This window comes from Anopheles maculipalpis, chromosome 2RL (genome assembly GCF_943734695.1).
Source record: "Anopheles maculipalpis chromosome 2RL, idAnoMacuDA_375_x, whole genome shotgun sequence".
Classification (NCBI taxonomy): domain Eukaryota; kingdom Metazoa; phylum Arthropoda; class Insecta; order Diptera; family Culicidae; genus Anopheles; species Anopheles maculipalpis.
The window spans coordinates 6,305,379-6,323,257 of NC_064871.1; the positions used below are offsets into that span (position 1 = coordinate 6,305,379).

General features: G+C 44.8%; 3 protein-coding genes across 3 annotated transcripts in view; 1 reads left to right on the forward strand and 2 right to left on the reverse strand.

Annotated features, from left to right (window-relative positions):
* The window catches only part of LOC126557285 (glycogen [starch] synthase), a 396,509-nt gene that overhangs the window by 357,948 nt on the left and 20,682 nt on the right, over positions 1-17,879 (reverse strand). The window lies entirely within an intron of this gene.
* Positions 663-1,641, forward strand: LOC126560033 (apolipoprotein D-like). The gene is made up of 4 exons (XM_050216194.1): positions 663-792; positions 857-1,100; positions 1,233-1,319; positions 1,388-1,641. Exons 1-4 carry the CDS (start codon positions 664-666, stop codon positions 1,639-1,641), a joined length of 714 nt encoding a protein of 237 aa, XP_050072151.1. The 5' UTR covers position 663.
* On the reverse strand, positions 13,409-15,234 carry LOC126560034 (mitochondrial import receptor subunit TOM40 homolog). The gene is given in 5 exon segments (XM_050216195.1): positions 13,409-13,549; positions 13,863-14,087; positions 14,379-14,704; positions 14,778-15,165; positions 15,167-15,234. Coding segments are annotated over 5 exon segments (1,116 nt in total). The 3' UTR covers positions 13,409-13,440.

Sequence of the window (17,879 nt, forward strand, 5' to 3'; positions counted from 1 at the left end):
AAATTTGAAAAAAAAAAAACATATGTAAACTATCCAAACTACTGAAACCCTGAAGAATAATTTAAAAATTCTTCAAGAACTTCAAACTCTATGCTGCTTATCGTAATCCGATTTTATTTTCTGGTTTATTTTCGGAACCCTCATTTGGAGGTTGTCTGCATGCCCTTCTTTGGAAAGCCCTGTATTAAACAATTCCCATACCGTATCATTTTCAAATGACCAGTTGCACACAAGCACGTCTAACAGCTTTAAGTTACAATACACAGCACGTTCCGCTGATAAGCGACACAAGGGATGCAAAGCACTGAGAGAAGATCACGATCACACTTTGACGGCTCTCGCATTCGCATTCGTATGAGACTGTTTGTCGTACTCGGTACTTGAGAGCCGTCTAGCACGGGCCAGTTTCTCGATTCACACGCACTACTGACCAGTCGGGTTAATACGGTTCCGGCGTCCGACGGGTTGAGGTTAAACGATCGAGCAAAGTGTTTGGAGCATTCTTGCCGTTTTTTTTTTTTTTGATTATATCTGTCACAAATTAGACATTCAGTTAAGAGACGCACAAAGAAAAGGGGGCGTTTAGTGCAGCTCGTTGCCAAAAATTGGAATTCCCAAACTGATTAGCTGTCGGTGATTGTGCGCGTTCGTATACACAGCAAGATGAAAGTGATCCCATTTTGGATGATTGCAATGGCGTTCCTTTGGTGTGCCATTGATGTGTGCCGCGGTGCTTTACTTACAACAGCCTGCCTGCAGTTTGAGGAAGATTACAACTTCAAGGAGGATAAGGTAAGCATATTGGCCCAACATCCAACGCAGCTATAATAATGCTTCGTTTTTCGTGTCGCGATAGTTTACTGGCATTTGGTACGAGGTGCGGCGCCTGAACGATCCATCCGACGCACAGCACGAGGATTGTGTGGTGATGAACTATAAGCTCGCGGCAAAGGGAAGCTTCGATATGCTCCAATCGTACCAGATCGGAGATGAGAGTGAACCGATCTATCGGGGCGGATCAGCGCAGCCGAAAGTTTTCCAGGACGCTCGGATTCCTAAATTTTACACGCGCTTCAACACGACCAATCCTGCCGATCCCGGTAAGTGCTTTATCGCGCAGTTGTTTGCAAGAAGAAGTATGACGCACACACACAGCGAATTGGTCGTGAACAGAATGGCGGTCATTTAGCGATGCGATTGCTTATCGTACACAATACACATTCAATTTGCAGACACATCGATCGACATCGTAGCGACGGACTATAGCAGTTACGCGGTCGTGTACTCTTGCACCTCGATCAATTCTACGCATCACAAGGGTAAGAAGTTTGACTATTATTGCATCCCGTATACTACTGAATCTTGATGCTCGTTTGCTTCACTCCAGAAACGGCCTGGGTACTATCGCGACAACCGGCACTGGCGAAGAATGTGGTCGAGCTGGTAAACCTCTTCCTCGAGACGCGGTTCACCCGGGAAGATCATAAATGGCGCGCCACGGTACAGACGGCCGACTTCTGTAAGCCTACGCTGGTGGAAGATTTGCCCACGCATAGTGTGGCCAGTCGCGTCCTGTGTAGCATCCCGCTCGCTGCACTGTTTGGAGTGTTGTTGGTGAAACTATTCCACCTAGCATTTTAGTTCCGGATGTCACGAGCATACGTGTGTTAGTTTAGACTTTAGTCGGAATTATTGTTTAAGCATTACAAAGTAAATGGGTGCCAAGGGCGGGCGCCAATGTGCCCTACACAACGTGTCTCAGTCCGTTTGCCGTGAGAAACTGTTTATTCCGAGCCAGAGTAGGTAGGTAATACAAAATAGCAATCTTTTGTTGCATCGACGAAAGATGTAAATCAATTGCACAAACCACATACGGATGCAGATCACACCATCGGCAACAAATAGGCAAAACACCTTGTCTAATGTTTACATTTACGTCTGCTGGAAACACTATGAACAATCTCTTTCTAGCGTTACTCTAAGGCGAGAAAAAATAACACTGTTTAGTAGTTCTGTTATCATCACTTCCTCGTTTACGTGCGCCATCTGTCGAAGAGTCAGGGGCTTTTGGCTTTTTGCACTAGCCAGTGCTTGATAACGTGTACTGTGCAGTTGAAAAATCAAAATGACCCTATCTGAAAGCCACTATTCCTGGTAAGTGGATACTCCAAACGGATTGGCCGGCCATAAATTCCATTTCCATGCAAAAGATCCAACCAATGCAATCCTAAAGGTCCCTTCATTCGAATCCCATTTCCCGAGGTCATCGAGAAGTTGTGTTGAAATTTAAATCAACCATTCACGGATGCTCGCGTGTACTTTCCGTTTGGGTTGCAATTTCCATACGAACTTTCCATCTTGTCGTCTGGGTGCTTCGGGTACATCCGGTGGACGCATTTTCGTGCACTAACTAGTTCTGACATGTCGTAAAAAGAGCATCTTGCATGCGGATTCTAATTAATGTTCATTATCCTGCCTGTTGTAGTTTACCATTACATCTTGCGGCAAGCAAGTGTCCCCAAACTTGGTCCTGCTTTCCCACATCCAAACAGATAATTGATGTTTCTCCCAGGACAAACCCGCCTAGCGTCAGTGAAATGAACCGAACGTCATTCCAGACGTGACGATGTGCTATTTGCTGGATGTATGCGGATGAAGCATCTTTCACTCGATAAGTTTTTGTTTCCCGCTTTTCTCGTTCCTAGGGCACGTGGACACCGAAAGTGTCGAAAATTTTGACAGCACCGATTTTTGAAGCCTTTCAAGCATCGTTAGCAGCATTCACGAGACAGTTAAGGAGTGTTGGTGAAAGAAACGAGAACTTAAAATACTGAGACTTAACCCTCTTCCGGAAGAAAAAAGGCTCCCCGGCTTCCCCGGAATGGGATGGTCGTGATGTTGAAGTGAAATGTAAATGATTTTCCCATCACTTCTTGGAAAATCGCTACCACCAACCCTTGTGGAAAACTTTTTCCTCGGCGCCTTCACAACTGTCCAATGGGATTATGCGGACAAGAAGTTTACCGAAGCATTCAGCATTAAAAAGAATGCAAAAGTAAGTGAATGAAGAAGACGTGAACATACACACATACCGATCCGCACACAAACGCGCTAAAAGAAAATCCAAATGCAAATCAAGCTGGTAGGTAAAAAGTTCGGCTTTTCCTTAGGAAAAAAAAAAGTCCATCACAGGAAGGACTCCATCGAAACGCAGAGCCGTTTGTGTGTTTTCTCTCTCTCTCTCTCTCTCTCTCTCTCTCTCTCTATCTCCTCTCATTGCTTACATATTCGATACAACGGTCGAATCGACAACTTTTCGCCCATTTCCACAGGTAAACCACGGCGGTCTTACTGTTGAAGCACGCAAGAGAACCCAAAACCGATTTGAATTGTAAACGGGACCGCTTGTGCGAGACGATGGAAACGATGTTAAGATCACTTACGCGCCGAGTCGAGCTGTCGATTGGATGGTCCCCAAGTCGCAGGCTGGGTAGAACCGTTGAATGAGGCTGTAATTTTGGGGGTTTCATCGTAAAGTGTGTACCGCATTGCAGCAACAGCAGCAGCACATCGCCGAACGGAACGGATGGACTTACAAATTCAAAAACCGAGTACTGTGTGCCGCACATTTTGCATTTCGATGTGATTTGATTTTTTACCATAACTTTCAACCCGACCGACGATGCCTTTTCTAGTCTCTTTCTCTCCCACTCGTCACCGTCTTGGATTGTGGGAAAAGTGTACTTCTTCTTTAATGGATCGGTGGTAAAAGAACGGAAGTTTCCCTAAAGAAGGCAAAACTGTCAAGAAAACTTTTTAACGTACACCCCTTTTTCCTCAGCTCGCAAATTTTCGACCAAAAAGGTATCCATTTTTGTCCATTCACATGTAAGAAGCAACCAAAAAAAAATAAATAAAAAATAATACTTCAAGTCTTGCGCCGTTTTTCTTGATTTCCTTTAGCCTGTTTCTTGTCCCTTCTCTCACGTGCACCTACAAAGAGCGTATGTCTTCCGCTCCGAGGGTATTATCTATTGTATTTTTGCATAATTTATGGTAAAACCAGCTCCTTTTTTTTCAAGCTCCAAACCTTAGCGTTCTTTTCTTTTACCTCTTTTTGTTTTTTTTTGTTATTCACTTCCTTTGCTAATACCACTAATAATAGGAAAGAATGAAGAAAACTGTACAAAACGCTTCTTAAAAAAAGGCACACAATTCTACATAAAAATTTGCTCTTTACAGTTCTTTTTGAAAAAGCAAAAGTATCCATCCCAAACCGTTGAAACGCGAAACGAGAAGATAATAAAAAGAGTAAAACATTTGAAAAATAAAATAAAATTACACAAATAAAAACAGAAAAGGCAGCAGGAAAAACACTGCTCCAAAGTAACCGAGAAGTGAAGTGAAAAGATTTTAATCTACTTTACATAAATTATGTCACAACATTCTGCTGACGGTGTGGTAGAAATACACCTGGCACCGTGTGTCCACTACGCCATTTTGTCGACTTTCCCGCGACAAAACTTGTTGGTGTTGGTTCGCGAGCGTTTCGAAAAGTAATTTGTCGTGTTGAACAGTCCCAAAGACAACGATGGGATCGAGGACGCTTCTCTTTGTCCTTTGCAATCCTGTTTTGTTGCTGTGTGTCGTCTGTGGGTGTGTGTGTAGAAGATTTGCATTTCAAATGCTTCAAACTACCTTGCACTCACCGCACTTTCTTCCGTTTATCTCTTTTCGACCAAATGGCTACATTAAACGAGCATTACCATAATAAAAGATTAAAATATCTTCTTCGTGCCGTCGATGTAGGGGGAGATGTGGAGGGACGCAGAAAACAAGGGATTGTTTTGCCGTTTTCATTAGCAATAACATTCGACACACATATCTAGGGACCATATTGCTCTTGGTTTTTGCTAACCAAACCATACTTTGGTAGGGAAGAGGAAAAGAAAAAAAGGCATCACCTTAAGGATTGTCCCCTCTTACTAGCAAAGCATGCTACAAACATACCACAGACACCCGGGCGCGCCCTTTACCCGATACAAATGACCTACCGGAGCAAATCGCATTACGCGTGTGCACCGCCTGTTGGCCACAAAATTCGATCTTCATTTATCCTTAAAACCTTCTCCGATTCCGGTAACGAAATCCTGTCAGTACGAGGGTACGACAGATTGTACACTTCTCAAGCGAATCCATCCACTGTCTCCTACACAGCACAACAATTTGTTTCTATTTACATTGATAGCTCTGCCATACGTCGCCGCCATCGTCGTCATCCCTTCTCTGAAGGTACCATATTGGTGTACGAACGGTTCACTTAAATTGTACCGGACAGAAGCCATATTTCAACGACCATCGGATGGATACACTCATCGATCAAATGCAATTTATTAGCAGAAGCAACAGCATCAGATCCTTCCCCTCGGGGTGCTCGGCACTTTGGGAAGCTTCAGGTGAGTTATTAATTTTTAATTAACTTGCCCATCCGCATCCACCACGGGGTGCGCTTTTGTTCTAATATTTCAACAAACTATTTAGAAGCCCTGACACCCTGAACCGGCGCTCGACGAATAAAAGCGTATTTATGCTTTCGTTTGTTGTTGTTTTTTTCCTCCTTTTCGATCTTTTTGAACATAAAAGCCTCTCCATTCCTTCCAGCCATTTTTGATGAGGTGGAGAGAGAGAGAGCGGTGGATCTGGAACGCGCGTGCTAGTCAATAAATCTTTGGCATTTTAATTAAAATTTAATTCGTTATGCTGCCGTCGGTCTTCATTTTGGATTTTTTCGAAATTTCGAAATTAGACCGATTGGACGGGGGGAAGTTGAGCGCAAAAAGTTGATCGTATTGACAAGCGTCTTAAAATAAATTAGGCATTTTTGGACTATTTAACTAGAAAACACAAAACTCTAATCTAAATTTGATGTGCGATGTACATAACTTTAGGCGCACCTAATGCTGTGATTTTTGTCTGCATAGAAAAATCACTACACAAGTAAACACGTAAAAAGTAATGCTACTTTCACGCAGCAAAAGCAGTAAATGAACTCTTTAACAAATCCACCGATCGGGTGAAATCTATTTTTGCAAGAAGCGACCATTACAAACTTTCTTTTCGCTTCCGTACCGTCACAGTTTCCTCACAATCATTCGTTCAAACCACACTTGAGATGAATTATTTAGCAGCAATGTGCGTCTCGTTGCTGCAAACTTTTTGACAGTGCTTCGACTTTGGATTAGATTCAATTTATCCTCGCAAACACACATACACACACACACAAACACACCGACAGGTTCGGTAGAGGCGAATGACACAAATGAACCGAATCTCACTCCACTCACTCCACGGTTCTCATTCATTTAATCAGCTAACTTCGTCTGACGACCGTCATTGCTGACAACGGCCAACACCGGATACGGAAGGCGAAAGCCATCTTCTTACGTTACCGTTGTCCGTTGCGTTTCGAAAAGGTTTTGCCTACGGGCTGACTGTTTGTCGTCAGCCCCGGCGACGACTTTCTTCAAGCACGCACGCACATTAGGCATGGTAATTGAATTTAACGTGTCGCCAGAGATGAAGGACATCGCATTTTCCACCCAGCAGAGTGGGGCAACATAATTAGTCCTTTCCGCCCTCCCGTACCGCGACATTCCCTTGCCGATAGAGAGGATGCATGATGAATCGTACCAGCTCGGTTTCGCAAGTAATTCATAATTCATCAGGGACGCAACATTTGCCACGATTTCGCTTCCACCAGGGCTGGCTGAGAAGAGTTCGTTGGCTTGTTGCGAGGCGAGCCCGCCAAAAGTGGCTCTTTTAAAAAATTACGCTCACACTCCGACTTGAAGTGCTACTTGGCAGCGCGCACCCCGTAACACCACAGCAAGACACAAACCGGGCCCTACACTTGACGGGTTGGTGTTTAACGCGTACAGCGTTAAATAGGCAGAAGCATTTTTCGCACAATTTTTGTGACATTTTGATTTCTGTGGTTGATTGTTTGGGGAGCGATTTTTTTCCTCCGATTGCGTTGTGCTGCGATGTTTGAGCAGAGAGGGAGTTTTAACCTAAAAACCACTTGATGGAAAAATTACGTAGAATTGAAAACGTTTAAATGGGGCAAACCAAGCAGAACTGACAAACATACACGTTTAAAGCAAGTGTATACATGGGTTTGACTAACCGTTTAGAGTGATTTGAACAACATTTATGGCTTATTTCGTAGTGAAAAATTGGAAATTGAAACAACCTCTTCTAACTGGACATGAAATATGTTTGTCCCGGATATTTTAGCTCCAAAACACGCAAAACCGTCTCGGTAAATACGATCGACCTTCAAGAAAACGACCCAAAGCATAGATATTGCATACTTTCCGGCGTACATGTGTTTGCTTGAGCAGTTTATATTTGGGTTTTTATCACTGAAAAGCCGTACTCACAACAAATAGCGTATTGTGTGCTTCATTCTCGGTACTGCCGAAGCCATGTTTCGATAAATATTTCTAATGTATTCTTCGCTTACAACAACGCGCGTCCTTCAGAAGCTTACAGCCAACAAAAAACCCTCAACAAGCATCGTTGTGTATTATAACGAGCTCTAAAACATATTTTCCCCAGCATCACCTGCTGCTGGCGAGGAAAAAAGCTTTTTCTTTATTCTGCCGGAAAGGTCGAATCAGTCGGACGAAAATTTTAAGCGCCTAGCATCTTTTTACGAGATTGTCGTAAATTTTTCCGCTTCTCCGCGCACACTCGAGGAATTCATCCGCGCCGTGAGTGTGCGCGTGTGTGTGTGTATGTGTCCTGTCATCTTAGTTCTCCCCAAAAGCATCAACAGTGGTGGTCTGTTTCTTTGAACTGAACCGTGGACGTTCGGCAGCTAACGCACCACCAACCACACCGCAGCGAAGCGGTCCGAAACGAAAGAAAAGCACTGCCTGTGGTACCCTATGGTGCCCGCGCATAGACACAAGCTTGTGTGTTCACAGAAGGAACAAGGAAGTGAAATGCCAATTCCTTTGAAGACGGTTTCGCTTGAGGCGTGCAAGAAAGAAGCCAACGGAGATGAGAAAAAATAAGTCCTCCCTCATCCGCGACGTAGCATAATTGTACCGTCGAAGCATGACGCGCGAGCCTCAGCGCGGGAGCATCCGAGCGAGATGCTTGAAGAACACCCAGCTCGAACCGACCTCTCGTATGCTTCGATTATTAGCTTATCCCGTTGATGCGATGCACGGTTCAGAAAACCTCAATCATAACACAAACGATTACGGAACATAATCAAACGAAGAATGTCCCGTGGGCTTGGGCGCACGCCTTGCCGATCTTGCAGCGGCTCCAGAGCGACGGCTCAAAACTTGAAGATGCTTTCGACTGAATAATATGTGGAAATTTATCTGCCAAAGCCGGAAGCTTCTTCGCTTCGGTCGGCTTCCCTGTTTGCTGGTGGCTTCGGTACCATTAGTCATAAAAGTGCTTCACGGTCGGGATTTATATCGTCTACGTGCTTCTGCTGTCGAACGTATGCAATGTGCAATACTATCCGCTTCCTACAGCAGGCAACTACCGGCAAGCTCACGAAGTCGGTGTCTGTTTGCTCGATACAACACGCTCGAGAGCGCAACGTGCACTCGGAACGCAAATGCACTTGTGCACGGTGGACGGGCAGAAGGTGGATCACAATCTTTACAGCACGGACACGACAAAACCGTACGGTGCTTGCATGCTAATGGGATGTATTGATTGCATTCTGGTGGTAGCTTTGTGGTTAGTGATTCGAGCAAAACATTAGCGAGAAATAATTTCTCCAACGGATGAATTACTGCTCGGTTCCGTAAAGGGTGTTTTTGAAGATTTTCATAGATTATTTTTTCTTGCAAAAAAGGAGAAATTCTTTTAGCATTCATAATCAGTAAAAATTGGATGAAAATTCGTTTAAATTATAGAATTGGCTTTAATTTAATTTTGAACGTTGCAATAATGATGCAACGTGTCATACTATTGCATACTTTTAGGCGTAATTGTGGTTATATTCACCACAACCGCATTTCATAGGGGAAATTACAACCAATTCACCATTCGTTTTTCCCACAATCGGAAAAATCCTCCCAGTCGTAGGAAAAATCGCGGGAAAATTCATTTTCTTCACTCACTCAAAAATGTTCCCACCATGCTACCCCATTAGCTGGCCAATTCGCTGTAACTTTTATGTGCTCCATTCCTACTCACTAACCCTTCCCAGTGGCATCTTTATCCCCATCGTCCGCGTGGTGTTTTGTTTCCTTTATCAGCATTCTATCAAATTTAATTACCAACGAAACGTTACACCCACCAAGAGAAACGCGTCTCAACGTACTCTCGCTCGCTCACCGCCCCAAGCAAGTCGTAAAAACGCTTTCGCTTCAAGCATACCTCCAACTGAATTTATCACCCGATGGGCTTCACCAACAATGAAAGGGATGCTGCTTGCCGAGCTGGGTTGCATTTTCGGGAAGAAATTTATCGCTTCATTAAATTTTCACCAAAAGAAAAATTGAGCATCGCACAACACAGCACAAGCAGGTGCTTTTCCGAGACGCCAAACTTTGCCTTTTCACACAGCTTTTCTTCTCATGGTGGAGTAAAGAGGAAAGGATGGGAATCAGCTTGCCAGATAAAACGCGAACAAATGAACCATGAACCATTCGAGTGGGTGTTGGTGGCGGTGCTGCAGCACACTCGCCCGTAAAGGAGAAAACTCACTGAAAAGAAATGCTTCCTCATCCGACATCGCGTACAATGAAAAAGCGTTCGAAAAGATGCTTAGAAACGCACCAACACTCGAAGTGCTCCCGCACGACATACGTACACACTTTCGAAGATTTTCACCACTTTTCCACCATTGGTTTTTCTACTTTACCCGCGGTCCGGTTTCACCACCCGTTTCGAGGATTAATGAAGATAATAAATGTTTAATTTTTTAATCGCACCAATGAGAGTAATTAATGAAATTTCCCCATTTCGTCGGGGCCACTAAACTTTGGGATCGGTCGGTTTTTCCGGGTCTTTTTTTTCGCATTCTCAGATTTTCCCTATTTCATCATCCCCATTCCACCCCAAAAGCGCCATTATTCGTAAAAGAAAAACAATCTCGACTGGGAGGAAATTTTTTTAATTCAACATTGTTTTGGGAAACTTTGTTCCTCCCAACAATAAGAACAGAAGAAAAAACACACACACAAACAACCCAAACAACGTGAAGGGGGAAAAAAACTGTCCCAAAAGCAAAACAATGAAACAAAACACATTGCGTAAAGGACAACGCTCCGCAAACAAGCCCCTGGTGGTGGATGAATACGCTTTGGCTAAAATAATGTCCCTCAAGATTCGCGTAACACATTTCCTTGCGCCTCCAAGAAAGCCGGGAAAGATATTAAACTCCCTCCTGGTGGTGCGTTAACGTACAATCTTTAATGTTTCCTCACCGAGCTTTGTAAGATAACAAGGCGTCAAATAAACGAAACTGCACCGATGGATGGTGTAGGGTGGCAGCATAAATAACGGTGCGCCATTATTCTTCTTACAGCTAGGCGAGTACGCCCCGTTAAAAAGGGGTAAAAGATTAATAAAACTGTTTTAAAACCAAACAATACTATTACGGGCTTGATAGGATGGCTTTAATTGTGGTCGTAATACGATTATGCTGACATTTTCCCCGCTCGATACGTGGCTGAACGTTTCCACCACATGATGGTGGAAGTGAAAGCCAAGGAAGAACAACAACAAAAAATGCTCGTTACACCAATAAATGATGCTTTGGGTTTATTTGCAATCTTCCATTAACGGAGTACATGCGCGAATAATGGTTTACAATCATTGGGTTTACCATTTTTCCAACAGCTCAACAAAGATGTTTAATTGTATCGTGCGTCTGATTTATTGCACGCTTTATGGTTCGAAGTGTGTACTATCCAGCGCAACTTTTAAACAAATTAGGATAATTACAGCACCCAAAAGCTGATGGAAACAAAAGAGGTATGAAATATCTTCTAACCACTGCTCCATCCACGCGGTTCTTAATTTTCTAATGTCACCCTACCGCACAACGAAAAGTCTCCGATGAGGCGAATAAACTTTTTTTTGTCGAAAGGAAAAACTTTTCCCCAACCCAACGATGACATATTGGCAGGTTATAATATTACCAAAACACCACTGAACAGAAAACCCTTTTAAGTGATGCTAAAGTGAACACAAAAAGCTCACTCCCGGGCCCACGCCAAGGTTGATGGAGCGTGGTCAGACGACACATGTTGTCTGTCTATTTTTCCTCACCATTTCCTAACCCTGGACTGCTGGAGGTCCAGTTGACGACGAAAAGGATGCAAAAGTTTCCCCAAAAAAAAGGAAGGAAAAACGTCATCGTAACCAAACCACCGGAACCGAGAGCTGGTATGCAAGTTTCGTACTATATTAGGGGCTTCGTCTACTAAATCCCATCCTCTAAACGGTTCGTTTACGGTGGTAGGGCAATATTCTGAAGCCACACACCTATCGTGTAAGCTAAGCCTGGAAACTAGGCAAACTTTCCAACCATTTCTGACTGGCTGACCGGCTGGGTTGGGTACTGGTTGGTAGAAAACAAAAATTTAAGGGATGTACGGTGAGATTGGCTCACTGGCACGTCGACAGGGCCGAAGTTCATATCATTCCCAGTCGTATGGGCATATAAATTCGTATAGCAGCTTGCGGGGAACATCCTTTCCAGTGGGTTTTTAGGTCAAATTCCGAAACAAATCACCACATTCTGCCCCATAAATCCACAGCAGACAAGGACTAGATGGCATTCCCATCGTGCAAGCCTATCGATTTGATCCAAATTCCAATTCCAATCAATCATAAACTGCGTGGTTGGAATTCGGATAAATAATCAAACAGGTTCACAGCCAACAAGATATAAATAAATAATTGTTTAACATTTTTCTCACCCGTTTCGCTACTCTAAAAACGAATTGAAACGGCATTTAAAAACATCTCCCTATTTTAAAACTGAAATAGGATTTGCTGCACCATTGATATCTAGTTAATTTTCATTGAATCGTTTATTAAATTCAATTTTCAACCGGACAATGGTTTTGTGACCGGTCGCGCACTGGTCGGTCATCGATATCGATGGGACATATCCCGGATAAGCATCAATTTCATCCTCTCCCGACGGTGCGTATGATAGATGCATCATTACCTTCCCGATGGCACTAATCGATTAGGAATTAGAGCACCATTAAATCGTGTTGGTGATGAAATACTTCAACACAACACAAATAATCATGCACGGGGAAAAAAAAAGAAAATCAGAACTGAATTCTATCAATTGCATTTTGTACTAGGATTGGAGGACACATCGAGACAGAGAGAAAAGTGCGTAAAAAAAGGAGGAAAGCTGATGCCAAGCCTTCCTTTCTATTCAATTTTAATCAAATGCAGCAATGAAGCCACGAACTGGAATCAATTATCGCACATGATTGTCTGTGTTGCCTGTCACCCGCAGGGAGCTTATTTAACGCACACTGCTAGATGAGCTTTTTGCGGTGCATTTAATTTACTAAAAAAAAATTTATAAAAGCTCAAAAAAAGCCCGTTTTAATGGGAAAAACTATGTAGTTAACTTTAAATAAAAATTAATTTCAAAATGCTTTCTTATATCACAACTTAAAAGAAATATTAGAGGCAGCAGTGTACGTGGTAAGCCTCAGCTGTGGTTTTGAATATAAATAACCCACCCACTCTACTAATGCACTTTCGCATGGACCACAAGCAGATGAAGCACGCCATGCATGATTCCGCAGGAGGATATGAGGAAGGGCTTTTAAATTAAATCAATAGAAATGACCAATTTCAACCCCTTTATCTGTCACCCCATGTCTCGTACGCACAGGGCCAGATGAGTCACAGATATGTACAAAAAACTCGCACACACACCGAAAGTAGGGAAAGAGTCGAAACGTGGAGATTATCATATCCCAATTGCGTTGCTATTGCATTTAAGTCTAACCCAAACGTTAACGCGTGTGACAGTTTGTGGGTGATAATGGCGGTCTCACATTCAGTCGTGTTTTTTCCCGCCTTTTGCTACGTCAAAAAACCACACAGCTCCAACGCACCGGGACTGATTCGGGATGATCTATCGGACTAATTTAGGGGCCACGCTTGGTAGTAGGTCCCGGTCCCCGGGTTTGCGGTCGTATTTGCGTCTGGTGCAGGTGTGAAGAGGCTTCCAGCAGTGTCATTTAATCTTCCCCCAACGCTCGTTCCGGCAACCGAAATACCGATGATGTTGGTGGACGCACGGTGAACTGTCGGATTTTCTTTTCACTACTACTGCGCCTGCGGTCGTATCGATCGCGCGATCGGTGGTCTTCAGGTCCGGTGGTGATTGGTGGCGGCGTTGGCAGTCGGCGACACTCACAGCAAATTAGAATCCAAATCAATCCGAAATCCACACTGAAACGTGTTTTTCGGCGCACAAAACAACAAACTCAAACAGGCGGTGAATGCGGCCGGCGTAAGCTTTCTGCATTCGATTTCCATGCGATATCCATCATCATCATCCGGGAAGGACCGCGTACGCGCATCAATCGCACACACACACGCACACAATCATTAACATCATCGTCGGGGGAGGGCGGGAATTGAATTTTTCCAGCCCGGTGCGCATGAAAAGAAAGGCGAGAAGTGGCATAGTGTGACCAGCGGATTCGATTTCCGATTTAATTGCTCCGAAATTTACCAGCTCCCAGCTTCGGGGGTGTTTTTTTTTTTTCGCTGGTTTGGTTCCCATCGTTTGTTGTTTGTGTTTGTATGATTTGTCTGTACATGCTACTAACCTGGCATACGTGAAGCCGATGGCCCAGTCGGAATCGAACGAACCACGGATGACGGTGTCCGCGTGTTCCAGCCGATAGCAGACGCTACCGAGCGCACGGTTCTGTCGCTGGTTCACAATCATTGACGAGCCCATCTGCAGCGTGTTGGACACTTTTTGCCAGTAACTCAAATCGAACGCTTCCGGGGAAATTGTAGCGGCCAACGTGTACGTTTCCCGGTTGTATCTGAGTCGGAACAGCGATGAAACAAGAAAGGAAATGTGTTACAAATGCATAGGAGAGTGGTCACAAATTCCGCAAACGAAAGGAAAATCATAAAAGTCGAAAGGAACGATACAAAATACCATTTTAATCCATAATTAACAACCCACATGGTGCAATTATCTACAATTGCAACACGACTACTGCTACGGTCGTTTTCTATAACGTTGTAGAGCATTAATCCCGGTGCTAGTATCTCTGCACTAGGCCCCCATCTCTAAGTAGCCGGTGGACAAAACCGTCCAACCTACTTACCGTCCGGCAAAGGCCACATTGGTGTTGTGTGTGCCATGGTAGCACTCGCACAGCACTTCCACCCCGAAGCACAACCGATCGTTCAGACTGACCAGATGATCCACGCTGACCCGGTACGTATCCGGCGTGCCGGGCGTACTGCACCGTACAGTGGACGTCCGGCTAAGGCCTGTGTACTGCAACGACAATTCATCCACGAACGGAGTTTCGCCCGGCTGCAGCTGCAGCGCTAGCTCGAGCCCAACCGAACGGGCGGGCCGGTACAGGAACAGGAGGTTCGAACAGAGCGTAGTCGGATTCACATCGAACGCTACAAGTGGTGTGGTCTGGAATTAATTTCGTCGACAGCGTTACGTCGCCCGGGTCAGAGTCAGAGACAAAATGCGCGAAGAAGCTTACCAGCACACTATCGCTGCATCGTCGCCGGAAGTGTCCACCGAGCCGGAAACCGGTCGGTGTTACGTGGCTCAAGCTCCAGCTGGCACCCATCGTTCGGTTCACGCCGCAGCTCTTCGACACGTTCAGCTGGAACCCTTCGAACCAGAGCGGCCGCAGGTGGTTGATGCGCTCGTGTAGATTCGCCATATCGCCCGGGTTCAATGGCGGTTGCCGGACGCCCGACGTCCACGTGAATGGCCACGGAAAGCGGGCCCCGTACCGTGAATCCGGCTCCGGTACGCACGACGGAGCAAACTTCATCTTAGCGTGGCGGCACCTGCTGGGTCTGTGTGTACGTGTGCGTGTTTTTGTTTTTGAAAAAGAAACAGACTGATGAATGAGAATTTTCACAGCCAGCTAAGATGGCGACGTGCCAACTGCAAAGCAAAACACCATCCCGGGATGAAAGGCTTTCCATCGTTGGCAAGGATTTTTTGGCACAAACAACACACACACACACATACATACACATACACTACTACTAAGCTTCTAGCCGTGGAAGCAATTTGCATAAGTAAACGCCAAGTGTCAACGGTGCCAAAACTGACACCGCGCGATGACATTTACGACGATGAACGATTTGTGCGAAACATGGCGGCTCACTCCCATCGTTCCGCACCCCTTTGTGAAGTGCAACATTTATCAAAATGCATTTTTCAATATTGGCACGAACAGAAATGGCCTCTCCAACTCCTCGTTAGTCCAGCATTTGTACCATAGAATGCCGAGAAGAAAAAAAAACCTCCGCATTATCGAGTGGACCGGAGCGAAGTACCCAGAGCAGTACTGCAGTAAAATGATGAAAAATCACTTCAACCTGCAAAACAGTCGTACAATTCGACACCATGAAGTGGTAGTCAGAAGGCGAGCAAAAAGAACGAAAGGATCGCATAAAACAATAAATGCCACACACCGCACCGGGACATTCTTGCTCGGTTGTGCACAAGCAGCACCCTTGTAGGGCGGGGTTTGCTTAACTAAATCAAAAAAATCCACTCCATGCGGTTCTCCCAAACCCTTCCTTCTGGACACAACGTTTTCGATGCAGATAAACAGTATTTCTTGTGAGCTTTCACACGATCCAATCGACCATCGTATTTTTCGATTTTTCTTCTCCCTCGTCTTGGCACTATTTCGTGTCTGATCCGCTTTTGGTGTTTTAGGTGGATGTTGTTATGGAACTGACGCTAACTGAATTCACAAAGCAACGCGTTGATGCATCATCATCATCAACGTAGCTGGAAGAAGGTTGGCAAGAAGGTTGATGCGACCCAACAGCGACAGCGTCCGAAAATTTCCATATCGAACGTGAATATTTTATTGAGATTTTATCGCCCGAATGTCTGCAATTTGCACTGCACCATTCAAATAGGGTTGAGATTATTAATTTTTCGCTCCTCCTTTCTTCAGTGTGCACTAACGGAGGAAGGGCACATTCTTGCACAACACTTGCGTCCTCATAAAAAAATGGCATATTGCAGCTATGAAGCAGTTCAAGATAACACCAACCAAACGGTACACTTTCATGTTTATTAAACAGAAGCACCGTCTGCACAACGGTTCAATATTTGGTGTGTTTGCAAAAGTGCGTTTAATCGCGTTCCTTTGCACGCTTTCGCTATACCCCATAAAAAGGAGGGACTGTAATTGCAAGCGCGTTGCGTTACATTATATGCAATTTTTGTCTTTACCGATGCAATTCAGGGAGTGCTCTTAATGAAATTCCCGAATACACAGTGCTGTGACGGTGCAATTAATCCATCCTTTTTTTTATTAATCTTCAGTGATGCATCGTATGTGTGCGTGTGTGTGAGAGCAAATAAATTCAAACCCAAATCGAATGGCAATCAATATCGAGGGACTTTGTAGCGATGTTGGGTTATCCTTTCTTTGGTTGGTAAATTGAAATCAATTCGCCATTTCTCGGCCAGCACACACAAAAAGAACACACCATCAAACACATCCGCGAGCCGCAGCATTTTCACCCCCAAATGGTTCCATTTTTATGAGCGAATTATATTGATTTACGCTCGAGGCGCCCGCTTCGGCAAACAGTATTCCAAGGGGTGAGTATAAACCCGCCTACCCATCCACCTCCCAGCCCAACCAAACCCAGACGGCATTTTAATTGGTCCGCACGGAAAAAGATCCTGTCCGTGGTCATGGCTCACATACGGCGCTCGGGGTGGCCGCCACCGTTCCGGGTGGCTCGTAATACGAAACGACATTTCCGCTTTCCGGTTGATTGCCGTTGTTGCACATTACTCATAAAATGTCGGCTATAGCCAGCGCTATTTCCAGCCCGCAATCTCCACACACGCCATTCTCCATCCCAGACCGCAGCCGCAGTTGGTTCAACAATGGGTCAGGTGACCTACTTTGGGTGTGAGCTTTGAAGAACGAAGGACCGGGGAAGGATGGTGTGCCCGGGAAGGGGTTCGGATTTAATGACGCCGATATCCGGTCCAGTAACTGAGGTCCGTTCGCTGAAAGCGCACAAAAACACGCACGCACGAGCGAACGATGAGGCTATGAGCCGCCCAAATGTCTGTGGCACGCCGACGGTTCCGACTGTCCGGTCCGGTCGATTGTCCGTGGCAAATGAGCCGATCGAAAAAGCGGAGCTGGATACAGTACGCCGGTCCGCGTAAAAGTTCATCGGCAGGAAATGAAAAAGCCATTTCCTGGTGGGCTAAAGTGTGAATGCGTGCTGTAGTTTGGGAAAGGGAAAATTATACGGAGCGTGTCCGGCGAGAAACACGATCACATAAACAATACGCCAGTGGTAGTAGAAGCTTCTCGAGCACCAAAAAGTCTTCTGCTCTAGATGATAGTTTCAGTCAAACGGGATTATTGAGCCATCAACGCCTCATCATCATGCCCGAGAGCACTTGCCACTGTAAAATTTTAATCAGCATAAACACACTCTTACATTCTTCGTATACAGAACTGTCCCCAACTCTCTGTGTGTGTAATATTTTACAACTTACAACTAAAACTCAGTCCTATACAAAACGCAAAAAAGGACCTCTTTAATGCACACGTCAAAGCACAAACTCTGTT

Bases quoted from the DNA above. Each gene is read 5' to 3' on its own strand.
- LOC126560033 (XM_050216194.1), top strand. From the start codon at position 664: ATGAAAGTGATCCCATTTTGGATGATTGCAATGGCGTTCCTTTGGTGT. The intron at 793-856 runs GTAAGCATATTG...GTGTCGCGATAG, and splicing joins ACAACTTCAAGGAGGATAAG to TTTACTGGCATTTGGTACGA. The intron at 1,320-1,387 runs GTAAGAAGTTTG...GCTTCACTCCAG, and splicing joins CAATTCTACGCATCACAAGG to AAACGGCCTGGGTACTATCG.